At 37.6% G+C, this 22,931-nt stretch overlaps 1 protein-coding gene across 7 annotated transcripts in view; it reads right to left on the bottom strand.

Annotated features, from left to right (window-relative positions):
* Nucleotides 1-5,480: 5,480 nt before the first annotated feature.
* Nucleotides 5,481-22,931, bottom strand: part of MARCHF1 (membrane associated ring-CH-type finger 1) — a 226,004-nt gene continuing 208,553 nt past the window's right edge. For all 7 annotated transcript variants that reach the window (XM_071431997.1, XM_071431996.1, XM_071432003.1 and 4 more), the window contains 2 exons: nt 11,882-12,029; nt 5,481-9,652 (listed from right to left, as the gene is read on the bottom strand). In XM_071431997.1, coding sequence (XP_071288098.1) covers nt 9,351-9,652; nt 11,882-12,029 — 450 coding nt within the window. In that variant the 3' untranslated portion in view covers nt 5,481-9,350. The remainder of the gene's footprint in view (nt 9,653-11,881; nt 12,030-22,931) is intronic.

Raw genomic sequence — 22,931 nt, forward strand, 5'->3', positions numbered from 1 at the left:
CTGAGTATTTTATGTTTTGTCAAGAGAATTTTAAAGAGTTACTGTCCTCAGCAATCTGTATTGCAGAATTCAGATAAAGCCAAAGTCCCTGCAGTCTGCATTTAAATATATCTTAGTCCACATTTTTTCTCTAACCCTTTTGTTGAGAGTTGAATTGAAGCCGCTCAGGACTTTTCAACAGTAGGCTTGCTTTATGAAGCAACTCTTTAGATGCTTTTAAATGTGTCTTTCAGGAAAGTTCTTAGCAGATTATCACTTTAAAAGCTGTAAAATGAATAAAAGAAGGCAAAAGGGCAAGGGCAGAACTAGGGATAATTTCACAGCAGGCATTAAGTAGGAGATCTCAGTGCATGTTAGGTTGTCTGGGCACAGAAGTCACAGTTCAGCTGAACTGTTTGTACACATGGTAGTAAGCACAGCTCAAATGCCTGTTGATTATGAGGAAATAATTATTGCTGGTGGATGATTTTTCTAGTACATGATCCCTAGTACTCTTCTGTGTGCTAAACAATCAAGTCTTTGTCACAGTAAATAGTTATGTGAATTTCCTAGAGTTCTTTTACAGACATCCAGGTGTGTATTTTCATAGCTGTGCAGCAAGAGTTACTGATGAGTGTTAAATCTGTTAATGTGTACATTAAGTTCTGCCCTCTTTACAAATAGTCTTATGCTATCCTTTCATGTTATAGGAAACCAATCTGTTTATGTTATATAGAACTAACAGCTGTCCTCCTTAAATGATTCTAAAGAAGAAATCTGACTAACTTTTAACAGACTTGGAGCATGGGTGGGTAATGTAATTCATCTTCAGGTGAACTGCAAGTCTTAAACCTGCCTAGAGGTCTTGGCCTCTGACACCAGCCACATCTCCAGGCCATCACATCACTGCTTTGTGTTTGAGAGATCAGTGTGCTGAAATTCATGGCAGGCCTTTGGTATTTTTATATCTTTGTTAAATTGAGCTGTGTGGTGGAATTTATCTTGTTTTGATTTATAAAACTTGAGGTGGTAAACTGTGGTAGAAGCTGAGCCAGAGTAATTGGATTGAACTAAACTTGTGTATGTGGTTGTTTCAGTACTTTGACAGATTTTGCCTTTTGGAAATTAATTTTGAATTTTTGCTTGTATACAAAGTCTGAGGTTTGAAATTGCAAGTAGAAACATTGAGTCACTTTCCCATGACACTGTAAAATATGGAAGGAAAATGAGCAGATAACTCGATAACTGGGAGGTGTCATAGTAATTACAGTATATTAGGCTGCCATCCTGGTGAGTGCTTCAAAAAGACTGTCATGCAGTTATGAAGAATGAGATGTTCTATATTCCTGGAAACAATTCAGTAATAAGATATTATAAAAATCTGGTTAATGTGTGAAATTAAGTATTTTTTTAAACATTTTTCATTTAGACTACAACATGATTGTAGATCAGATCTTACTGACTTTTTGAATTTTCTTCCTTGAACTCCATATAGTAATTGCTTGTTTAGCTGGCTTTTAAACTGTCTTGTTAAACTACTGCACAAGTAATGAAAAAAGAACAGTGTCTGCATGTGAACTTTTTACATTGAATTATCAGAAAAAATCATACGTAGCTGTCAGGTATTCATATTTGAATTTAAAATAATCCAGGCCTAAACTGATGATGTACAAGACCAATTCATCAGATGAGTTGTTGCATAATATTAACATGGCAGGGGGAACAAAAACCCCCAAAGCCATGTATTTATTTATTTATAATTTTTGTGCTGAGAGTTTTTTGTCCTGACAGGCCTGGAGTGGGGGCGGGGGGGATGTAGAGAGAGTTTTTTGCCTCACATGTGTTACTGCGACAATCTGGAATCTCTTCAGTTAATTTCATAATCCAATCATGCATTATAACCAGCTGTTAGAGTGTTGTATGTTAATGAGTTTCCTACAGGTGAAAAAAAGACTAATGCTCTCAGAAGTTCTGAATTGTTATTCTTTTTCTTTAAAATTTAGAAAGTAGATGCTGGTAACACGGATGTTCTCTGTTCTTACAAACTTGCTGTGGAGAATACCTTGAAATTGTTCTTTTGTAGCCAAGGATTTCAGATTTTTATGCTAAATCCTCTGTTCATATTCTCTGTAATTTACAGGGCATTTTTCCGGTAAAGGATTAATTTTAGGGAAGATTTCTTTCATTCTAATTTGTTGAGTACTGTTTTGCAATGTTCCTGTGTTTTTTTAGTTTTCAACTCAAAGCTGTAATAGTTAAAATTATTATTTCATTAAGTATCGTGGCTCAAAGATACAACATTTCAAACAAAAAAGTAATATTTTTACACATAAAGCCACTTTCATATAAGAACTTTGGCGTTTTTTAGTGTACTTTCCAGTTTGTTGCAATGTTCTTACTATGTTATACTTTTATTTCATCCAGCCTTGGAGAGCTAAGGCTTCTCTGAGGAAGTGGCTGAATTACATTCAGACTGTGAGTAGCAGCTGACTTGTTAGTTGTGAAACATACCCTATTGATGGTCTCAGCTGGAAAGAACCAGCTGATTTTAGGTCCAGTAGAAATGATTTTTTTTCCTTTCATGTTAACAAAGCAAATGTTATTTTAAAAAATGAAAAATCAAAACCAAACAGAAGATAGTGACATTCTCAAAGCTGCTGGTATACAGTAAATGTAAATTAATTTACAATTCCTTAGTATTGGAAACAAATTAAGCCATTTGTAAGGGGATATACTTATAGAGTATAACGATTCTTTGTTAGTTTGCCTTTCAATGCAATAACATATTTACTCATCTCTGTGATGACACTGCCACATGTGGGGACAAAGTCTGGGACCAAAAATGTGTATATTGGAGTTTAACTTTTTTTAAAACTAGGGTTTGCTAGACACCTGGCAGATATGAAAATGTAGCACAAAAACCCCTTTCTTTTTCTTAGCAGAAAAAGTTCTGTGCTTAAGGAACCTTCTAGGTTAGTTTTCTAATGAAGGGCAATGAAATGCTTGCAGTGCAGAATTATATCAAATTGGCTTGTTTGGTCAGTCTCAGCATGATACAATGCATAAATTATCTATCTTCTAGCTCTTTCAAGAGCAAAATTCATTATAGCTGATTTCCAGACTTCCCCAAAAGAAGTTTCATGAAGGTCAGAGACTTTGCTAATGAGGTGTTGTGATTTATGCTCTGCAGTTTAAGCTGCTGTCTTAAAATCACCTGCCATGGTCCTGTGCAGAGTTCCTCTAATGAAACTGAAAATAAGCTGATGGTGAGACACCATAATGGTGCTGTAATCAAGTTCCCTAAGCCTTGACTGTCCACTTTTATTAAAATGGAGGGTTTAATATGTAACTAGTTACCTGTTACAAAGGAAAAATAAAAGGAATCAAGTTATTAGACTAAAATGACAGCATTACTTTAAAAACAGGATTGCTAAATAATAAATTTAGCGATAACAATATTGCTAAATAAAAAAGGAAGGATCCTACTAATATCAGCTCTTATTCAAGTTAACACAATTAACCAAGACAGTACCATGCTGATTTGGAAACTGATAAAGGGATGATGCTTATTGCTAAGATACGAAGTGCTCAAAAAATCTCATCCACACTTTTTAATGAAATATTCTTTTTCCCCAGCTCTCAAAATTTGGTAGCAAACCTAGAGGTAAGTGGCACTTGAAGATTCATTAAAGCCTTTGCCTGAACTTCCAGACTGATTTGTTCTTTTGGCTGTATCTTCTGGGCTCCTCTAAGTAGCAGTCTTTCTTCTGTGAGCCATTAACACTGGGGTTTGTCCTTATCTGATTTAAGACCCCGTCTTAATCCTGCTACTTCACTTTTCACTTCTATACTGTTTGTGAGCCATTTTTAAAATTTGTTGACTGTGTCATTCACCATGTTCCCAGGCATCTGCACACACAGATGTAATGGTCCATGTTTCATTATAGAAGTATCTCCTCAAATTATTAGTGATTTACTTAACACACTTAAAAATTACTGTGACCTATCTTCTTTATTTGAAATAGTGCTGATTACTTTATTTTCATATATATTATCTTCTATGTGTTAAAAAAAGTCCTGTAATTCAATTACTGTCAGTTAAAGGTATTTGCAAGTAGCAAAAGTTCAAGTTTGTCCTAGGGTCCACACTCTCCAGCAGTCTGGAATCATTCTGCTATCAGTCAAGGTTCTTTTCTGAGCTCTGTGTCATAGGTACTGGAAATGTGTACACCAATGTTTTTGCCAAGTTCTTTGATAATTTCTTTGACTTTTAGGAAAGCTCATGCAGAACAGCCTTAATATTTTATTGGCTGGGAGGTGTGTATATAGACATCAAACTAAACAGAACCCTGCTTCATGTTCTAACGGTGCCTTTCATCAACAGATTTAAATTCTTGTGTGCAAAGCAAAAAGGTTAGGGACCTATACCTCTACTCTCTTAATTATGAAACCAAAATTGGTTCCACTTTTCCATATGCTAATAAATGAAAATTAATATATCTTTACTACAGTAACTTCTTTTTTTATGCTGTTTCTTCTGTATCTTGCAGGTGTTTGTGAAATCCATTTGGATTTACATAGTGAGCTAGTTAGAGCAGCTTTAAGAAAGTGAACAAGTGGCTAGCCTTGGATGTACAGAATGAAATTTGTAGAACATTACTTCTGTGTTTTGAACATATATTCTTCCCAATCATCAGCCATATGATTCCAGCCAGAATTGTGGTATTTTGAAACTTAGCTCACTCTCTCTACAGCTGACCATCTACAAGAAAGATATGGAGTAGGTAGAACTGTAGAAAACTAAATTTGGACCTTGGTTGGAACATTCTGTTTTAATCAAGGTAAGATTTTTTTTTTTTTTGGTTTTACACTTCACAAAATGCACAGGCTTTTTTTATAATGTAAACATGCAATATTCCTTTTCATTAAGAAAATGTCTTTAGGGTTTTCAAAAAGGAGAAAACCCCACCAAATCAAAGTATAAAATAATACAAAAAAGGAACAGGATCCATGCTGACAATCTGAGCTGGGATTAGCTTTAAAGTATTTAACTGTCCAGTCTATATTTAAAGCTTTCATGTGTTGGACATTACAAAATCAGTGTAACAGTTTGTACCAAGGCATTGCTTTCCTTAGGCAAGTTTTGTCCTCTTACCTCCCTGGAGTTGAAACCCAGTACTAGTTGTCCATTACTCTATGGATGCAAAACCAGTTGCTTTCGAGGCTTCTTTATAGGGTTAAAGCCTGCAAGTTAAGCAACTATAAGTCTTTTCAAGTGTTTTTGCACTATGAAGTATTTTCCTGAGCATTCTGCCAAGGTGGGGTACCCAGAAGTAGCCCCTTGCATCTTAGCAGGTTTATCAGTATTAAGTAAGCAACTGAGTTATATTTTTCACCTTTCTTGCAAGAGTGTGGTCTTGCCAATCCATGTTCAGCATTGCCAATCCATGTTCAGCATGTGATGCTCTAGGTAACAAGGTGACAAATGTAGAATACTGCAGTACTTTGAGTAATTTGTTTAATACAAATACATTTTTTCACAACATTAAGCAGATACATTACTTTTGTTTCCCTTACCTTCTGTCTTCCAGTACACATTCACCCACAAAAACATACACTTTTTCTTTTGCAAAAGAGAGGGAGTTAAACAAATAACACAAACTTGTAGTTCCGAATATTATACACAGCAAAATACTTTCATCAGAGTAAGTTTCATTGCATTATTGGAAATTATAAACTGTTTGTTCTGGAGATAGGCAATTATTTTTTCTACACAACAAAAATAAACACTAACTTCAGATAGAGCAGTGTGTGAATGGCACAGTTGGACTAGTCAAGAATCTTTGTAATGCTACTGATAGTCAAAAGTGGTATGTTTATGCCAGTTTGAAATAAACATTATAATGCTTGTAACTTAAATACAGGAAAAGAAATGTGCATGTTCACAGGAGTGAATACAGGAGTATCTTGATCAAACTTCCAGATCTGACCTGACACCAAATTACTTCTACCTACCTTTATTAAAACTTAGGTTGAACAAGCTGTTCTTGCAGCTCAGAGCCAGGTTCTACCCTTGTGGGTTTAGCCAGGCCAAATTCTATTGTCAGCATATTTGCCAGAGCTGCACTGTGGCGGCTACACAGGAGTTTGATATGGTTCTTTATTTGAGATGGTATCTTCATTAAAAAGTCTTTAGACTTCATCTTAAAACCTTCAGTATACTGTTCTGTTTAGTTGTGTGGTTTTGGTGAGGTTTTTTTTCCAGGATAGAATACTGTGGTTAATAAATTAATACAGAAAATTGTACTTTGTTTGGGAATGAAAAAGCATTGGTTGATAAGGATCTGTCTAGTTTCTCTGTCCATGTACTTTCCTTATTACTGAAGACCAGAATCCAAGGCATGGTGGTGTGAATAGCTCCTTGCCCTCTTGAAGAGGTTGCACCCTGCTTCAGAAACTAATTCCAATCCTGCATGAAATTCCTGAAAGCTCTAGAAAATCCAGTGCATCTAAGAAGAGAAAGGGATGCACAGGTTAACACTGTAATGCTTGAAAAGGTTAAAGGCTGCTTCAAGCCAGCTGAAATCTCTCTTGCTGGTGACTTGTCTCATTGTCCATCTCAGCAGACAGTGTCCCATTTTATTCCTTTTCCTGCTGTCCACATTCAGTATTTCCAAGGGAGAGGAGGAATTTCAACTGAAGTCTTTCTGCTTTCTTTTATTTAATTTACTGTAAACTCAGTTGCATATATGGTTGTGTGCCAGAACAGTGTTGAAGTTGAAGGCATTGGTATAAAAGTTTTCACAATGTCTTTTCTGTTGCTGACTCTTCAGGGTGTTTTTAAAAATGTAAAATCTTGTTGGATGCTACAGTTCTGCTTTCAGAATCTTCAGCTATTCTCTTCTTCTAGGTGAATTTTATACTTCTTCAAGGAAAAAAACCCAATGCAAATTACTCTCCAGTAAGCTGACAAAATAGAGGATAAAGTACTTTCAATGGGTCATGATGCAACCGCAGTCAAAGAACAAGCTGGCTAAAGAAGCAGGGTTACTTTCACTTAGTAAGAAACTATTATTTCAGAAAGCTCTTAATTATCTTTCATAATAATGTTCCTTGTCAGTAAACGTTGCTGAGGTTTATTGTAAACATCCTTCCAAACATTCAGATGCAGTTGGTAATTTTATGTGTCTGACATCAGATATCATGAGAGTTACCTTTTAACGAGTAGCTTTTGAAAACCATGCCATTGCAGACTATCTTAAGCATGTGCAGTTACTACACATTCCTTAGTCATGTCATCATGCTCTGACGACCTTCTGAAATCTCCTCCACAATTTTAAATGGAGAAATGATTTGGTTCTCTTGTATGTCGTTTCAAATAAGAAGCTGCTACAATTGGAAGTTGCAGTTGTATAGTTGGGAAATTATTTTATATAAAAAGTGTGTGCCATTACATGAAAAAACTTCAACATTAATCCAACTCACCTGGAGTAACTGACAGCAAATATTGACATATATTAAGGACCCATTAAAGCACCAAGATTTTGTATCCTGTCTAGCCAGATAACCATCACTTAGTCACAGCCAAATTACAAGAGCAATTCCAGTACAAAATAATATAATGATCTGATTAAAGAGACATTTCTTGCTAACACTGCTAGTATTCCCTGAGCCTTAAGCCAGTAAACATTCACAAAGGAATACCTAGTATATAAATTCCAATACATCTTAGGCCCTAAAGCCTGGGTATTTGTAAGAATGGGATGAGTCTGTTATTTCACTGTAAATATTTGAGTGTACAAAGAGAAAATTTACCAGTAGAAACTTCAAGGCTTCTGTAGAACTCCAGTTCACTTGTAATTGTGGCAGATACCCCTCCTTTAAGTGAATCTCTACTCTCCTGTCCTCATTACTCTGGTTCTTTATTTCCTTTTTTGCTTTTCCTCCTTTACTAAATACAAGATTAAAAAAAGAACTTTAACTTCTTTTTAAAATACACATTATGTTCAGGCCCCAGACTTGTGCACACCAGTACATAACTACTCCGAGTCAATACTTGCTCTTGTGTCCTTATAGTAAACACCACATTTTTGCAAAGTGAATCACAAAATTGGTTCCTTATACATAATTCACCCTGTTGGACACAGGATTATATCTACATTCATTTATCTATTGCACCTTTTAATGCTATTCACACTTCATTTTTATATGCCAGTGCTCAAAACACGAAATTAACAACTGAACTGTCGAATCTCTAACACCTTAAGTTTACCTGTACAGAAGGAAACCATTGATCTGTTTTTTTTCAGTCAGGAAGATAAAAACTAACTTTTTAGAACAAGGAGATAAAAACTAATCTTCTCCTAAGATATGTAGGTAGGTATGGTCTATTACATCTACCTTTCTGTACCATGAATCTTAAAAAATAAAACCAAAAGTAGCTTCCATCTTCAGAATGTCATCCTTTTTCAGACCTTTGATAACAGACAATTTACTTCTGTGTAATTCTGCATTAAACTGCTTTTTTTTTCATTTACAATTCTGCCTTAATACCTTGTGTATCCAATTTATGCCTAATTCACTCCTATAAAATAAAATAAACAGCAGAGCTGCTCTTCTAAATGCATATCTACATATTATCTCCTTCCTTACTTCCCTGACATTTAAAAAAAAACTATCTGCAGCTTATGGAGATGTGAGTTTATATTGGTTGGAACTGCTTACTTTTCAAAAATCCAGCCATAGTTAAAAACAACTGGTTCAAATATCCATAGTTGACACAGCTGCCCAAACATTCAGGCTCCACTACAGTCACATGAAGGTGTTACCGTACGAGGCTTAGAGAGGGAGTGCTGCAATACAAAGATCTCTGTACTTTGATTCTGTTAATGCATATTACTTGGATTGGTACCCTTTGAAGTGTAACTTTGAAAAGATACAACTTCTAGTAGTAAACAGATGAAAGGTTTTGTGTCTTCTGTAAACAAAATCATTGTATCACTTCTGTTTCCTACTTTCCCAGCCAGCCCAGTTAGGAAAAAAACCAGAAGTACATTTGTTACATAGGTTTGGCATTGTCTGTTAAACCTGTTCTCTATTGCACTTTCTACACTTCCACTTTCACTACACTTGCTGACTAGTTGCGAAATTACATCACGAACGGTCACATTCCTTACAGTAACAACTTGCTTTGCTGGATCCATTTTCCTTGTATGGTTTTGGTTTTTGTATGGGGTATTTTTTTTTTTTGTCGTTTGGTTGGGGTCTTCTTTAACTGAAAAAATGCAGCAGTCATTTCTACTTTCTTGTAGCATTTGTAGTGTAGCAGACACTACGGCTCACTGTGCGAGGAAGAAGCAGTGCTGTCCGTGTCAAACTGGCATGACCTCCGACGTCGCCTCTTCCGCCGCCGGCTGAGAGTTTGTACCTGTCTGTGCTACTGGCACCACCACCGCGTCCTTCAGCTCCGAGGGCTGAGTGCACGGAGAGCTTTTCTCCTCCAGTTTTTTGATGGTGTCTGGGCAGTTCTGAACAAAGATCACTCTGTTGTAGGCTTTCAACCTGCGCCACAGCTGGACGTAAACCTTACACTGCACGTACATGAAGACCAGGCCTCCTGTGAATCCAATGGCCACCACAACGAGTTTTGTCCAGAACGGCCATTCGAGGACACCTTTGAAATAGAAAGTTTATGTTATACATTGAATATCAAGCATTGTTTCAGTAATGTATACTGAAAAGAAGCCACTGGCTAAGAATGCCCAGGTATGTACACACTATTGCAGCAGTTGTGGCTCTGGAAAATAGATGGGCTGGCCAAAAAACTGCCCATGGAATAGGAAACTGCTTCCTACTTTTAACTGATTGGACCAACATTTGGTTAAATAAATCACTGCCACTCTTAAAATCTTTTTTCAGGATTTCTTTCACCTTTTAACATTAAATATAGGCTGCTGCTGCTTCTGCAGTAATACAGGGAGCATCTTTTTTTATTAACTGCTATGGGACAGAGAGTATATAATTTTGTATATCTTTTTTTTCCAGGATTGCCATGTTTTCAGACTTGAGCTTTACTAGTAGAAAGGTCAGCTGAATCTAGACCTGTTTATTCAAACAGAATAAATTTATGTGCAACTTGATTCCCTACCACTGGTGCCATATAAATTTTACAATATTTTAAATATATTTTAAATTCGCTTTTCTATAAACGAGTGTCAGGTTTAGCAATTAAAGGGTTTGCATCGTATACTTTGCTAAAGAGAAGAAAACTCCCAACCTCTTAAATAATTTGAGACATCCATATTTTAAATAGGATTTTTAAACTAGAATATTAACAAACAATACTAGTATTATTCAGGGTTTCAATTTTTCTCCATCTCAAAATATGTTTATAAAGTGTTTTTTCTCCCGTGCTTACTTGTCTTTGTCTTGGCAGTTCCCATTTAAAGAGAGAAAATGGGGAAGAAAGCAAACTACATATATGTCCTTCTTATTCCCCACAAATACATGTTCGCTTTTGTAAAAGTATTCCCCCCTGCAACAAGCAAATTTTGGAGCAAAAGCATCCTCTTCACACCTCTTCGTGTTTTAAGTAGCTCCAGGGCATATCTTTGTCCATTTTTTTAGTGTAAAGAATCAACCATTACATTTGGCAAATACTGAATGCTATACAAATCGTAAATACTTTTTAAGCCTACCAGGAATAATTAACACGATTCTTATGCATTGTGTGTAACAACAAAAATCCCTGTTAGCTGTTTTGTTATGTAAATTCACCTAATCTACAGAAATAGCTTCCCCCTTGTAATGAGTAGGGTGATGTAGTTGTATTCATAAACAGAAATTCAAAGCCATCCCTAGTCCTGTCCTCTGGGCCAGCTTTTTTGAGATAAAAAGCAAGGTTACCCATTTCAAAAGAAAGCAAAACAAGACTTTGTAGTGTGTATTCATCTGTGACTTACTGAGGCTTGTTGTTTATTTTCCTCTAAGGAAAGAAAGGCAAGCATCAGGAATATCATCAAATATTTATCTAACTAGCAAGGCATAAACGCTCCACCTGTTTTGTTTTCCATGTTAACTTTGGAATATAACAAAAAGCTGGAGACCTTTGTTCCTCTAGGGTGCTTAAATTCAATTCAGATCAAAACTCAAAAGCTTTTTATCATTATGATCACATTTAAGACTGAATTTAAGAGCAAACTTAGATTTGAAATGGAAAACAGTAGTTAAATTTAGGATATATTTTCCATTTATGCTAAGTATGGATCCTACTGACATTAAGCATGCATTTTGTTACACATGTCCAGTTGGATTTTCAGTATCTCAGTAGATGGAGACTCCATGACTTCTCTGTTCCAGTGCATTACCAATAAATACAGCTGGAACATGGACATTGACAGTGAAATTTGAAAGGACACAGGAATGGCTTTCCATGCTATTAAAATCCCACATGAAGGACTAACACAACTGGAAAATGGTCTCTTGGAAGTTCATATTAGGAAGGTTGTTAATGAAGAGGCTCTATCATACTTTACTTCCTGTCAAGGTTCAAGGGATTAATATAAATAAATTGCTATTTAAGGACCTGAACTTGCACTGAGCTGTTTGAACTTGACTCATCTTTTTGCCTGAGCTTTAGAATTACCTAGATAATGGGAGATTAACCCAGGAGATTAACTGGCAGGCCAGTTAAGCTGTTGTAATGATTACACGAAGTAGAGTTCTCTCTGCTGGGGCATAAGGTAAGATTTTCATACTGATGCATTCAGAACTTCTGCATTAAAGCCTCTGGTGTAGGCATGTGAGCTCTTATTTAAGAACAGAATGTGACTGGTTACAGAGCTGCCTTTCAAAGGCAGGCACTGCATTATCAGCAGCACTGAAGAAGATAAAAGATACTTACCGTTGTCATTGCCTTGTTTAATTTCTTCAGCAGTTCTGTCAATTAAAACATACAATGACCAAACAACACAGGTAATTGCAATTATATGGAATGTGACTGAACACACAATTTTTCTCCTCTCACTTGTTGTCATCTGTAATTTCTCCCACTGAAATTAAAAAAAGAAAAAGTAATTAAAACAATCTGACTTGTAAAATTTTACATCAAACTGATTAGGCCATTGTGGCTCTTTCTAACAAAACCACAAGCAGTAATAAAATTAACAAATCCTTTAGTTTTGGTAATATGCATTACAGGAGTGTGTGCATTGTCCCTGTTAAATTCACAATGATCTCATTTTCATAGATTCAGAGGACTTAAGAATACTGTTTTGTTTCTGTCTGCTTGTGAATGTTATCTTCAGTAATTTCATTACAGTACAGCCATAACATGTTAATAGACAGGTAAAAAGATTAATATTTACTTTAAATTTGCATTTCTGGTGGTGAGAGAAGAAAAAGCCCAAACATCTGTTTGTAATATGTATTAAAATTATAGGAATGCAACTATGTAACAGTCTTGCTATAAAATAAAAGCACAGGAAATTCAACTGCATTGAGGATTAAGTTCAATAAACTTGAAAAGAGGATTACATGGAAATGACCATATACAATAGCAGCCAAATAACCTCAGTAATGCAAGGGGGATCTTTCAGGCACGTGTTTCTGAATTATGGTGCTAAATCCTGGCTTAAGTTAAGGCTATTTTAAGATGAAATAGGCTATTCTCTGCAATTGAACAATGCAGCTCTTGAGGCGATTTTTTTAAATCTCACTTGTGACATGGGCTTTTTTCACAGCACGTCCTCAAAACAAAACCCTTCTCTCCTAAAACATTTGCCTTTGACAACAGATGAAAGAATAGAGCACTTAAAAGCAAAATGCCCCAATTCTGATGGATAATCTTGGAGCCAGTACAGGCAGCTGGGGAAGGAAAGCAGTGCAAAGCATGAGACGCGAGTGCCACCTCCCTGTGGCTCTGTGAACACCGGAGTGAGCTGCACTCAGCTCGGTGCCACAGCACTGCTGCCACCTGCTCCGGCTAGGACAGCAACCGCAGCCTCTGCAGAGCACTGCCATGCTGCATATTTACTGCCAAGCTCTGAGTTTGTCTTGGGTTTCCTTGTTTAGGTTTTTGGATTGTTTTGGTTCTATTAGCTGTTTTCACTATTTGGGATTTTTTAAAATTTTGTTTCCAGGCAATTTTTTCTAAATTCCTTAAGGCTGGACATGCCATCCAAGCTAGATGTTTAGCCTTTAACCTGAACCAACATAGCCATTCAACTGTGAACACTCTCTGCAGTCACATTACATTTTGAAGGAGCACAACAGCAGTAAAACCTCATGAGGGTCAGTGCTGTGTCACCAAGGGGAATAACTCTCAGAAATACTTCTTCCTGCTTGTAGAGCAGGACATACCAGGCCAAACAAACTTCAGTCTTTAATGGCAGTTAAGTCTTGCATGTTTCAGAGCTGTTGCTTCAGAACACTCTAGACCATTTTCTAGCCCTTGTCAACATTCTATGAATCACAGAATATTTTGGGTTGGAAGGAACCGTAAGGCTCATCCTGTCCAACCCCCTTGCAATGAGCAGGCACATCTGCAATTAGACCAGCCTGCTCAGAGCCCTATCCAGCCTGACCATAATGTTTCCCAGGATGGGGCACCTACCACTTCCCTGGGCAATCTGTTCCACTGTCATCATAAGCAGTTTCTTCTAAATGTAGTCTAGAGACACCCTTTTTTTTTGTTTAAAATCAATACCCCTTGTACTACTGTTAAGAAGCCCTGCTAAAAAGTTTGCTCCATCTTTCTTACAAGCCCCATTTAGGTACTGCAAGGCCACAATAAGGCCTCAAGGCCTTCTTTTCTCCAGGCTGAACAACCTCAACTGTTAGCTATTCCTCATAGGAGAGGTGCTCCAGCCCTCTGATCATTTTGTGTGGCCTCTTCTGGGCTCTCTCCAACATGACCTCAGTGGGCACCCCAGAGCTGGATGCAGCAGTCCCGGTGGGGTCTCTCAAGAATCACTTCTCCCATGCTTCATGAACACAAAGCATAAATAATTGTTTAGAAAAATGTAAACATTTCCTGAGTAATATACAAAGAGTCAGAGCCATCGGCTTATTTATTAGCTGAGACGTCATTTCAGTTTCTGATATATGTACTTTTGAGTGAAAACAAAGCTTACTGGGTTTTGTATGGCAGTCTGGAAAAAATGGGAGATTTAAAAAAAAGTTTGTTTTGGTTTTCTTTTAAATAACAATCCCCCAAACTTTATACTCATTATAGTTCGTGTAGCTAATATTCAGTGGTCAGACTGGACAGTATGTGGCATTATCAGACTCTTAGATCATTACAGCCACCAGGTTACACAGCCTTTGACCTGGAGATTTTCATTTTTTTGCAGTGAAAAATCAAGTCTTCTAACAGACTTTCTTTCCAAAGAAAGAACCCTTGTCTTTGTCCAGATGGAAGAAAGGGTTTTACCTTAACCCTTCACTTACCTGTGGACACTTTGTGAGAGATAACATAGAACACAACCAAGAATGATTTGTTCTTAAACAGATTTTGTCTGTTATCTCAACTTTGATGCTACACTATTTGGTCTGTTGGAGAGAAGACTCTCTGCAAAGTTTTCATTGTCATTGACTGTATACATGCAGTCTCTTCATAGCCATTTTACTCTCTAACACACTCAAAATGCTTTGTGTTCATCTGAATGCCCAGCCAAAGACAAATGCTGGTCCCATTAGTCTAAATTTAAACATTTTGTAGGTGGGAAAAACCCAGCCAAAATCAACCAACCAACAGGCAGTATAGGTAAATAAAGGTTCCAGCTCACAGAGTTCTGCTGAGATTTACAAGAAAAGTATCTCAGGAGAGGAAGCCAGCAGAAATTGGCTGAAGCAGGCCTTTTGGTAACATCTCATCAAATCCAGCCAGAAGGCAAGTCAAGGCCTACTGGACACTGCTTCCTCCAGCTGCCCCCTTTTCTTCTCCCACAAGACTGCCTGCCTTGCCTGTCTATTCTATCCACACATATTACCACACCAGACAGAAGGTGGCTGCCAAGACACTGGAGAGGTCACCAGGGCACAGATGATTAAGGGACTGGGAGACTGCAGAATATCTTGTACTCCCAGTTTGGGATACAGGAAAGGAATAAGATCCAAGGAGAGACTCTGTCTGTCATGGACAGATACCTGGGAACATTTTACAGCTCTTAGTGTGCTCCAAAGCTGCTCTTTTGTTTTGCCCTGCCCTTGCTGGAGTCATAATTCTCTCAACTATGGTGATGATAAGCTGAACTCAAAAGAAAAAAAGCCATTAAACTTTGTGCTGTACTTCTGGTGATCCCAGTGGCAGCTGATGTAACTTCTCCATCCTACTCATGTATTTTAGGTTGGCTGAACAGAGAGTACTTTGTGACTAGATGAGTCATGCTCTACTAGATGAGTGATGTTAGTAGCCAGCAATTTATGTTGTCCTGGAGCAGAAAAGTGCAATTCCCAATTTTAGGATTTTTGCAATAGGCTTCTATCAAAAAATTAACTGTTAGTTTTAGCATAGACTTGCTTGGACAAAAGCACAGTTATGTGAAATAAAAATTGCTTGAAAATCTGTAACAAAGGATGAGACAACAATGTAATGAGCAATGAAAGCATCAGCCCCTTTTACTTGTGCTTTATAATCCAGGACTTGATACAGCCTAAAGTCGTGTGGGGAATTTGGCAGGCGCTACCTTTCATGTCACACAGAGCATTAATGTCTCCTTAACCTCTGATAAATTCATCCCTGCTGTGTTTTGAAGCTCCTGCAGTTTTCATGGCTTTCCACATTCATAATAGAAAGATAAAAATAAATTGTGTCATGTTTTATTATCTTCATCAGTGATCTCCAAGAAAATACAGCAATCAGGTTGATGACACTGCAACATGCAATGGAGAGAATATCAGATGCTACCAAGAACAGAAAAACAGCACAAAATCAAGTACGCAGATGCAATTTTCTTTGGAAATTTAGATCTTAATGCTCCTAAGGTGCTTTAGATCCTGTAATGACAGAAATAAATGGTAACAACTAGAGGAGACATTTATAATGGCTTGCAAATTATTGTGTCACTAAATTAATCGAAAAACCGTAGCTTTTGCCCAGCCCCACAAAAAACAACCCTTCACCGTAATTGTCACACCCACAGGTTCTGTAATCCTGGCAGCAATACAAACACAGAGTGGAAATCATCACAAATGCAGATGGTTTAATGTCCTGCAAATGCAAGCAACCACAGGAATAGCATAATGCTTCACAGAACAGGTGTGCTAGAACACTTTGTAACATCTAACCGGAACCAAAAGCTCTTTTAAACTAGCCACCAAGTAAATCCAAAGTGTACCAAAAATCCAAATGTGTCCCCAGCAGAAAGCTTGGAATATCCCCAGCCCCCTTTTTATTCTCTGAATAAACTTTCCGAGCGTGTCGCTTGCACTGTGCTCTGAAAACCACTGGAGGGTGGTAAGAGACTGCCTGACTCACAGGTTCCCACCAAGAACGGGAAGAAGCTGGGCTGTGAATGTGATCAGAAACACTCCTCCCACCCCAGCTACTACTTACAGCTGCTTCTTAGACACAACGTTCATCTCAGTCGGAATTCCTATACTTTACTGCCTGAGAAGTTTGGAATAATCTTTAAAGTGGCAGCTATAAAACTGTACCCTGTTCTAGGTTTCTACCTCATGTATTGCTTTTGTTTCCTCAAGAAAATTTCACTCAGAAACTTCAAGAGAGTGGTTACTGATTTCAAATCCCACTCTTGTAATTACAAAATGTAGTCATGAGTCTTCTGGGGAAATAAACAAAAAGAATTTAAAAAACCCACCAAACCCGAAAACATACAGGGAACTTTAAATCATGTGTAGCCAACCACTTCCCTTTCCTGTAAAGTAGTTTGAGAAAATCTCTCATATTTATTTTAAAGGACAAAAAAATCTGCCTCCCTGCATGCCACTTCTAATAAAAGCTTGATTAATCAATATTGCAACAAGCAATTACAGATATTTTCTTTAGTATCTTCTGAAAACACTCCTTGTGAGTGTGGGAATGCTGCTTCATGTCCTACATACCAACACAGCCTCTCTGCTAAAGAGAAGCAAATCTGCAATGCTAATTCCCTCCCATACATTACGATTTCTGCAAAGCGGTTCCATGATGGCCAATGCAGAACTGAAAGCTCCACACTGCTCACACAAAAGCTGTCTCCACACCTCTCAATGGCACTGAACAAACTCTGCTGCCTGTGCTTCCTTTCCCCACCTCTGCATTGTAGATTTGCTGCCTGCCTGCTCCCACCCACCACTCTGTGCCCACGTGTTGCCTCCTGTCCAGGGTAATATTCTGTCACACTGGCTACGGATTTTTGTCTACACCGATGTCCTGAGGCAACTGCAGCTCTCCTGCAGGTTTGCAGACTCACACCTCTACAGCTGAAGGTCTCTCTGCTGCAGGGGCTCAGCACTGAGGATGCCAAATATTGAAGGTGAAGTTAATGGGCTGCTTCGCAACATATGATGAATGCCTGGACTTTTTAACCCCCGGGTATTTTCAAGAACCCTGTTTTAAAAATTGCATGTAAGGAGGTCTGACAGGGGAAGCTGGTATGGGGAGAATATTGCTAATATTAAACATTTTTTGTGACATTTTTCTCCCTATCCATTATTTAGCAGAAAAAAATGCCTATGTATAATGTAAGCAACAACCACAGCTGGAAGGATTTCTGCTCTCACCTAGAGCTAAAGTCATGATGCAATATTTTCTGAATTCTTTCTACAGTCTGAAAAAGTACTTTCAGCCAACCTTTATCTTAAAGTAATTTTGCCTGCAAAATAGAGGCTAAAATTACTTACTAGAGCTGTTGTAGAGACTGCACTCTGCACACACACAGACTAAAAAACATACAGAAAAAGGTCTTTCTTATCTGAAACTCAACCCAAAGGATTTAGCCAGCACGTCTGAAAAAGAACTGGTGTGGTGTATGCTGAAGTGAGCCGAGCAGTGAAGATATGTCAACAGTGTGAACACGTAGCTCCAAGTTATTTATGTTAGGGAGAGTTTTCTGGTCACTTGTTGCAGGACTAATTGGCTCAGGCTCCACAGTGAGCTGCTCACTGCTATCAGCTTACCAGCTGGAGGAAAGCAGCTGCCATGGTAGTTTGTGGAATGGAATTTGTGCAGTGGGTGGAAGAGGAAGAAATAATAGTAATAAAGGACAACAGGGCTCCACTCATGTTGGGAGAACAAAATAGCCCCGGAGAAATTGGAAGTGCTCGTAAGAGATGAGACTTCAAACCTTGTTATTTGAATAAAAGCATTCTGGGCCTCTCTGTGCCATCCAAACAACATGTGGTTGCAGCCTGAACCGTGGGGATGGTGTCTTAAAGGACAAGGCATGTGTCCCCACATCCTGCTCCAACATGAGAAGTGCCCCTCAGACAGTCCAAGAGAATGAGCCAAGTCTGATGGCTGACAAGAGAAAGGTTCGGACCATGAAAACACCTACACTGTGTTCTTTTCCCCAAATACATCCAGAGAGTAGGAAGAACTGAGCAGGATCACAGAAAATACAGAAAACATATTTGTCATTGCCTTTTTTCAAAAGATGTATCCCAGAGAAGAAACTCTTGTAAGGATAAAGACTAGAAGACCATAATTAGACCCCTGCTATGTTAATTGCTGAACAGGGAAATGAAATGAATTTTTAAAATCCCATGTCACCTGGTGGATCATATGGCCCTGTCTATGCACAACTTTACCTGCATCTCGTTATCTCATTAGGTGTTCCAGCAGAGATCATTGTCAGGCAAATCTGTCCCAAGTTTGCTCAAAATCTATTTCTGTCCCTAAGAGATACTAAACAAACCTGTCTGGAATTCAAAAGAATGTCTGTAGTATATTTAAAACACCTATTAAAAATTTTAAACTGAACCAGAAATGGGTACATTTCTAAAAACAAACATACTTACTTCACTTTTGTATGATATGCATACCTAGAGTAATAAAAGAAATACCTAATGAAAAACCTCACTTTGATGAACACCTTAAGATTATTATCTGCAAAGAACTAATAATTCAGTTTTATCATAACCAAGATGGCACCTTATTTCTTTTTTGTGACAATTAGAACAGACTTAAGTGATATAATCAGTATGCACTCTTCACAAGCTTATGCAATGTTTTGCTGTGTATGACATCAATTAGCAAACCCTTAAAAAATGTAAAAGAGAAGTGTAGAAATTAAGCAATTCAAGAATAAAATTTCTAAAATGAAGTAGCTGTTTTTGCAATGTGAAAGTGGTATTGAGAATACTTTTCATTTACCAGCTAAAAGAACTTCAGTACCTGCATCCTAAACATCCCAACACAGACTAACAAAAAACACCCAATAAAAACATAAAAACCCCAAACCAAACCAAACAAAAAAACCCAAAAAACAAACAAAAAAAACCCCAAAAAACCACAAAACAAAACACAACACCTATGCTTTGGAAATACAGGACCTCATGTCCCTCTCATCCAGTGCTCGGTCTCGGATAGAGGCCAACACCAGACGCTTTGGAGAGATGTGCAAGAAATCCCATGGGAAGTAATTACAGAATAATCTCTCCATATTGGGAGCCTCTTTCTAGCTCCCATCTGCTGGAATTTGCTTTACATCAATATATAGAACACAGAAGTACGTGACCAAGTGTTTACTTTCCAAGCATCTTCTTTGAAGGCTGAAAAGACATTAACCCATCTTTTGTTCAATACAGCCTTCAGTGCTATCATGAACTCCTCATTCACAATTACTTTTTCTTTTCTTGCTTTGTAAGAGCTGTAATAAAAAGATGACTATCTCCATGCACAGTACACTTCAGCTACCTTATCTAAAAAATAATCCTGGCAGAGAAAGTGCAGGTAAAACATTAAACCACTGATCAGGAGTGAACTACCACCCTAGTGTAAAACTATGGGGAGTATCTGGTACTACAAACAAGAGGCACACATCTACAACTCTAGAAAATATTTACTTCAGGTATCTGGGCTTTAACATGACTTTATTACTCAAAAAAACAAAAAAGAAGCTATATGTTGGTAACCCATAAAGAAGCAGGGATAAAAGGGGTAGAGTCTATGTCTCCATTAACTTTTATCACAGTTAGTCAAGAACAGAAACAGATGCTACTGTTGTCTGCTCTCCCTACAGTATTTCCATGATCATTCTATCAAAAGGATCTAGTCTGCCACTTTTGTTCTCTTTGCAGTTGTCGACTCCTGCCTCTGCCTACTCTGTATTTCCAAAAGAGCAGCATACCTAATTGAAGGCATGACATTTTCTCCAGTCACTAAGTAGCAAATACCTTTAAATCACAGTCCAGCCCTCAAACAACTTAGACACATACACATACAAAGAAAACCATAAAAAAATCAGTCAAACTGCCACACTACAAGAGCACAGACCATTATTTTCCTGCAACACCAGTTATGCTGAAATTTCCCTTTCTGACCAAAGCAGGTAGGGCTGCTGCATTTTGTGGTGTGTATTCTAGGGGCAATATAAAAGCAGCCATGACATAGGCTCAGTGGTGGATTTGAGATGGATTCTGCTGGGGTCAAAGCAGCCACAAGTCCTTTCTCCACTACAGGAGCCACAACAAACCATCTCCCAGCAGACTGTGCCTGAGTCTCTGTCTTTGAATATCAAGTAGGATTTTTTTGCACATCTGAGTGCTTATAGTGGGATGGACATGGACAGAAGGCTCTAATAGCATGGTAGAAATTGGAAAAGGAGAAAAATTAGAAAAACTGATATAGCAACATGCTGGAGACCAACATCCTATTACATGGTTTTGTAACCCTCTCCACTTCCTTTAGTTCTTCAGTCATGTCCAGTTGCAGGAAATTTCTCTAAAGATCTGTTGCTTTAGGAACCTAAAACAAGTTGTAGAATATGATTACAGTTTTGCTAGTCTTTACTTCAATTGCATTCTCTCCAGTATTCATCAGTGCTTAATTTCCTCTATTTCAAATTGCACAGCCTGCTGAGAATCAGTTAAAATTGTTCAAACTTCAGACAAACCACAAAGATGTGGTTTGGTTTAAATTTCTTTACTTGCCAAAACCCTGGTATTTTTAAATACATTGTTGTTTAAACATACCTGGACATATCCTTTTTTTGCAGGTGTCTACACATATGTCTGAATTTCCACATAACAAAGATTAAAAAAAGGAGCTGATGCTTTTAATTATCAATAAATACGGCTTTAGGAAGAATACTGACTTTCCAATGAATAGCTACAGTTGCCTTCTCTGTCCTTTAATTTTCCCACAAGAGAGATTCTTTTGATCCAATTAAATAAAAATAAAATAGAGGAAAGTTGTGCTGATGAAAGCTATAGTAATTAAAATAAAACTACAGCACAGTGCTCTAGTAAAGAGCTGAGGGGAGCTATTAATTCTGAAAAAACCACAAAACTCTATTTTTTCCCCAATAATTTTAATAAAATGCTACAGGAATAAAATTAAATTAACAAAATCCACCAAACCTGAGTAAAGTAAAAGTTATCCCATTTGGTTATAATTTAGATCCACTACTGGAATTTCTGTGTTCTAAAGAACATCAAATCATAATTTTTCAAAAGAAAACCCATTTTTAGCATATATTCCACCAACAAGCAAGCATCAACCTGTGAACAGATCATTCTCACATCAATAGGTCCCAGGCAAAAGAAATTTGAGGCAGGCAACAACTGTAAAATCGTACGTGTTAATTATGTGACAGATAACTACCTGCATTAATCAGATCATGAATAGCAATCCTCTTCCATGGGAGCTGGTAAAGTGCCTAACTTCAAAATTAAACAGTAAAAATGGCATTTTCAAAAACTCAGTGAAAGACAATGACTGGTTTAGGTCAATGCTTGGGTTGACTATGCTCTTTAATTTCATATTACTAGCTATACATTTACATTCCATTTACACTTTCTTTATTTGCAAAGCAAGAGATTCTCTTAATTATTTTCAATGCTTCAACCTCCCAGTCCTTCCTTGGTTATAACTATTGATGAGGTCAAGCTGTAAAACAAAACACTGAAAGGCCTGAAATAAAAAAAATTAAAAGAAGGCCCCAAGTTCTTAAAAAATATGAGAGAGGCTGATGAACTGCAGGATTGAGTAGGGCTGTCTAAATAAAACGGGGAATTGAATCTTTTGATGCAAGTTGCATCTGTAAAACAACTCAGATCAAACTGTTTATTTCAGCCTCAGAAAGCACAGAAGATTTGTACCTCCCAGAGCTCATATTCATGGGTCTGTGCAATAGTGGATAACACTACTAATACCCAGAGCTGAACAACCTCCCAAATTCCCTTTGCTTTTGCAAATGCTGCTGAGCAGCAAAGTAGCCAATTTGGTTACTGGCATTTAATTAGCAGAGGACACCGTTTTCATTTAATTTTCTACTGTAATATTTTCCATTTGCTTCTTAAAAGAATGCAAGTTCAAAGCAATAACTGTACAAATATCTTGCTCTACCTCCAGGAAGGATGCTGCACACAGGGGTGTCCCAGCAAAGTATCACAGCAAGATGGCTTTTAGCAAGTCTAGGGGTATGTTATGATGGTTTCAAGGCAAGATGCACAAAAATCTTCTGTGAGAAGTCTGTGGGAACTGGGATAGCTCTGTGAATAAAGCTGTGTTCTGAATGGAAGAGAAAGACATATGGGAATGGCAGGCTAGCACAAATTCTACCACCATAAGAAAGCTAAGCTCTAGTTTGTTCTTGTGGCAGAAAATGCAAGACAGCATTATTCTGTGAAGCCCAGCATGCTGTCTATACACAGATAAATTAGCAGTAATGCTCTATTATCCTCAAAAATTAGGAATACAACTGTCTGAATAAAGCAGTCCCTTGCATCCCCAAGGCATCACAATAGGATATAAATGCTATAGAATCATTTTTACTTTACAAAGCTTT

Source organism: Agelaius tricolor, unplaced genomic scaffold (genome assembly GCF_023055355.1).
Source record: "Agelaius tricolor isolate 1412-34295 unplaced genomic scaffold, bAgeTri1.0.p SCAF_8, whole genome shotgun sequence".
NCBI classification, from domain to species: Eukaryota; Metazoa; Chordata; class Aves; order Passeriformes; family Icteridae; genus Agelaius; species Agelaius tricolor.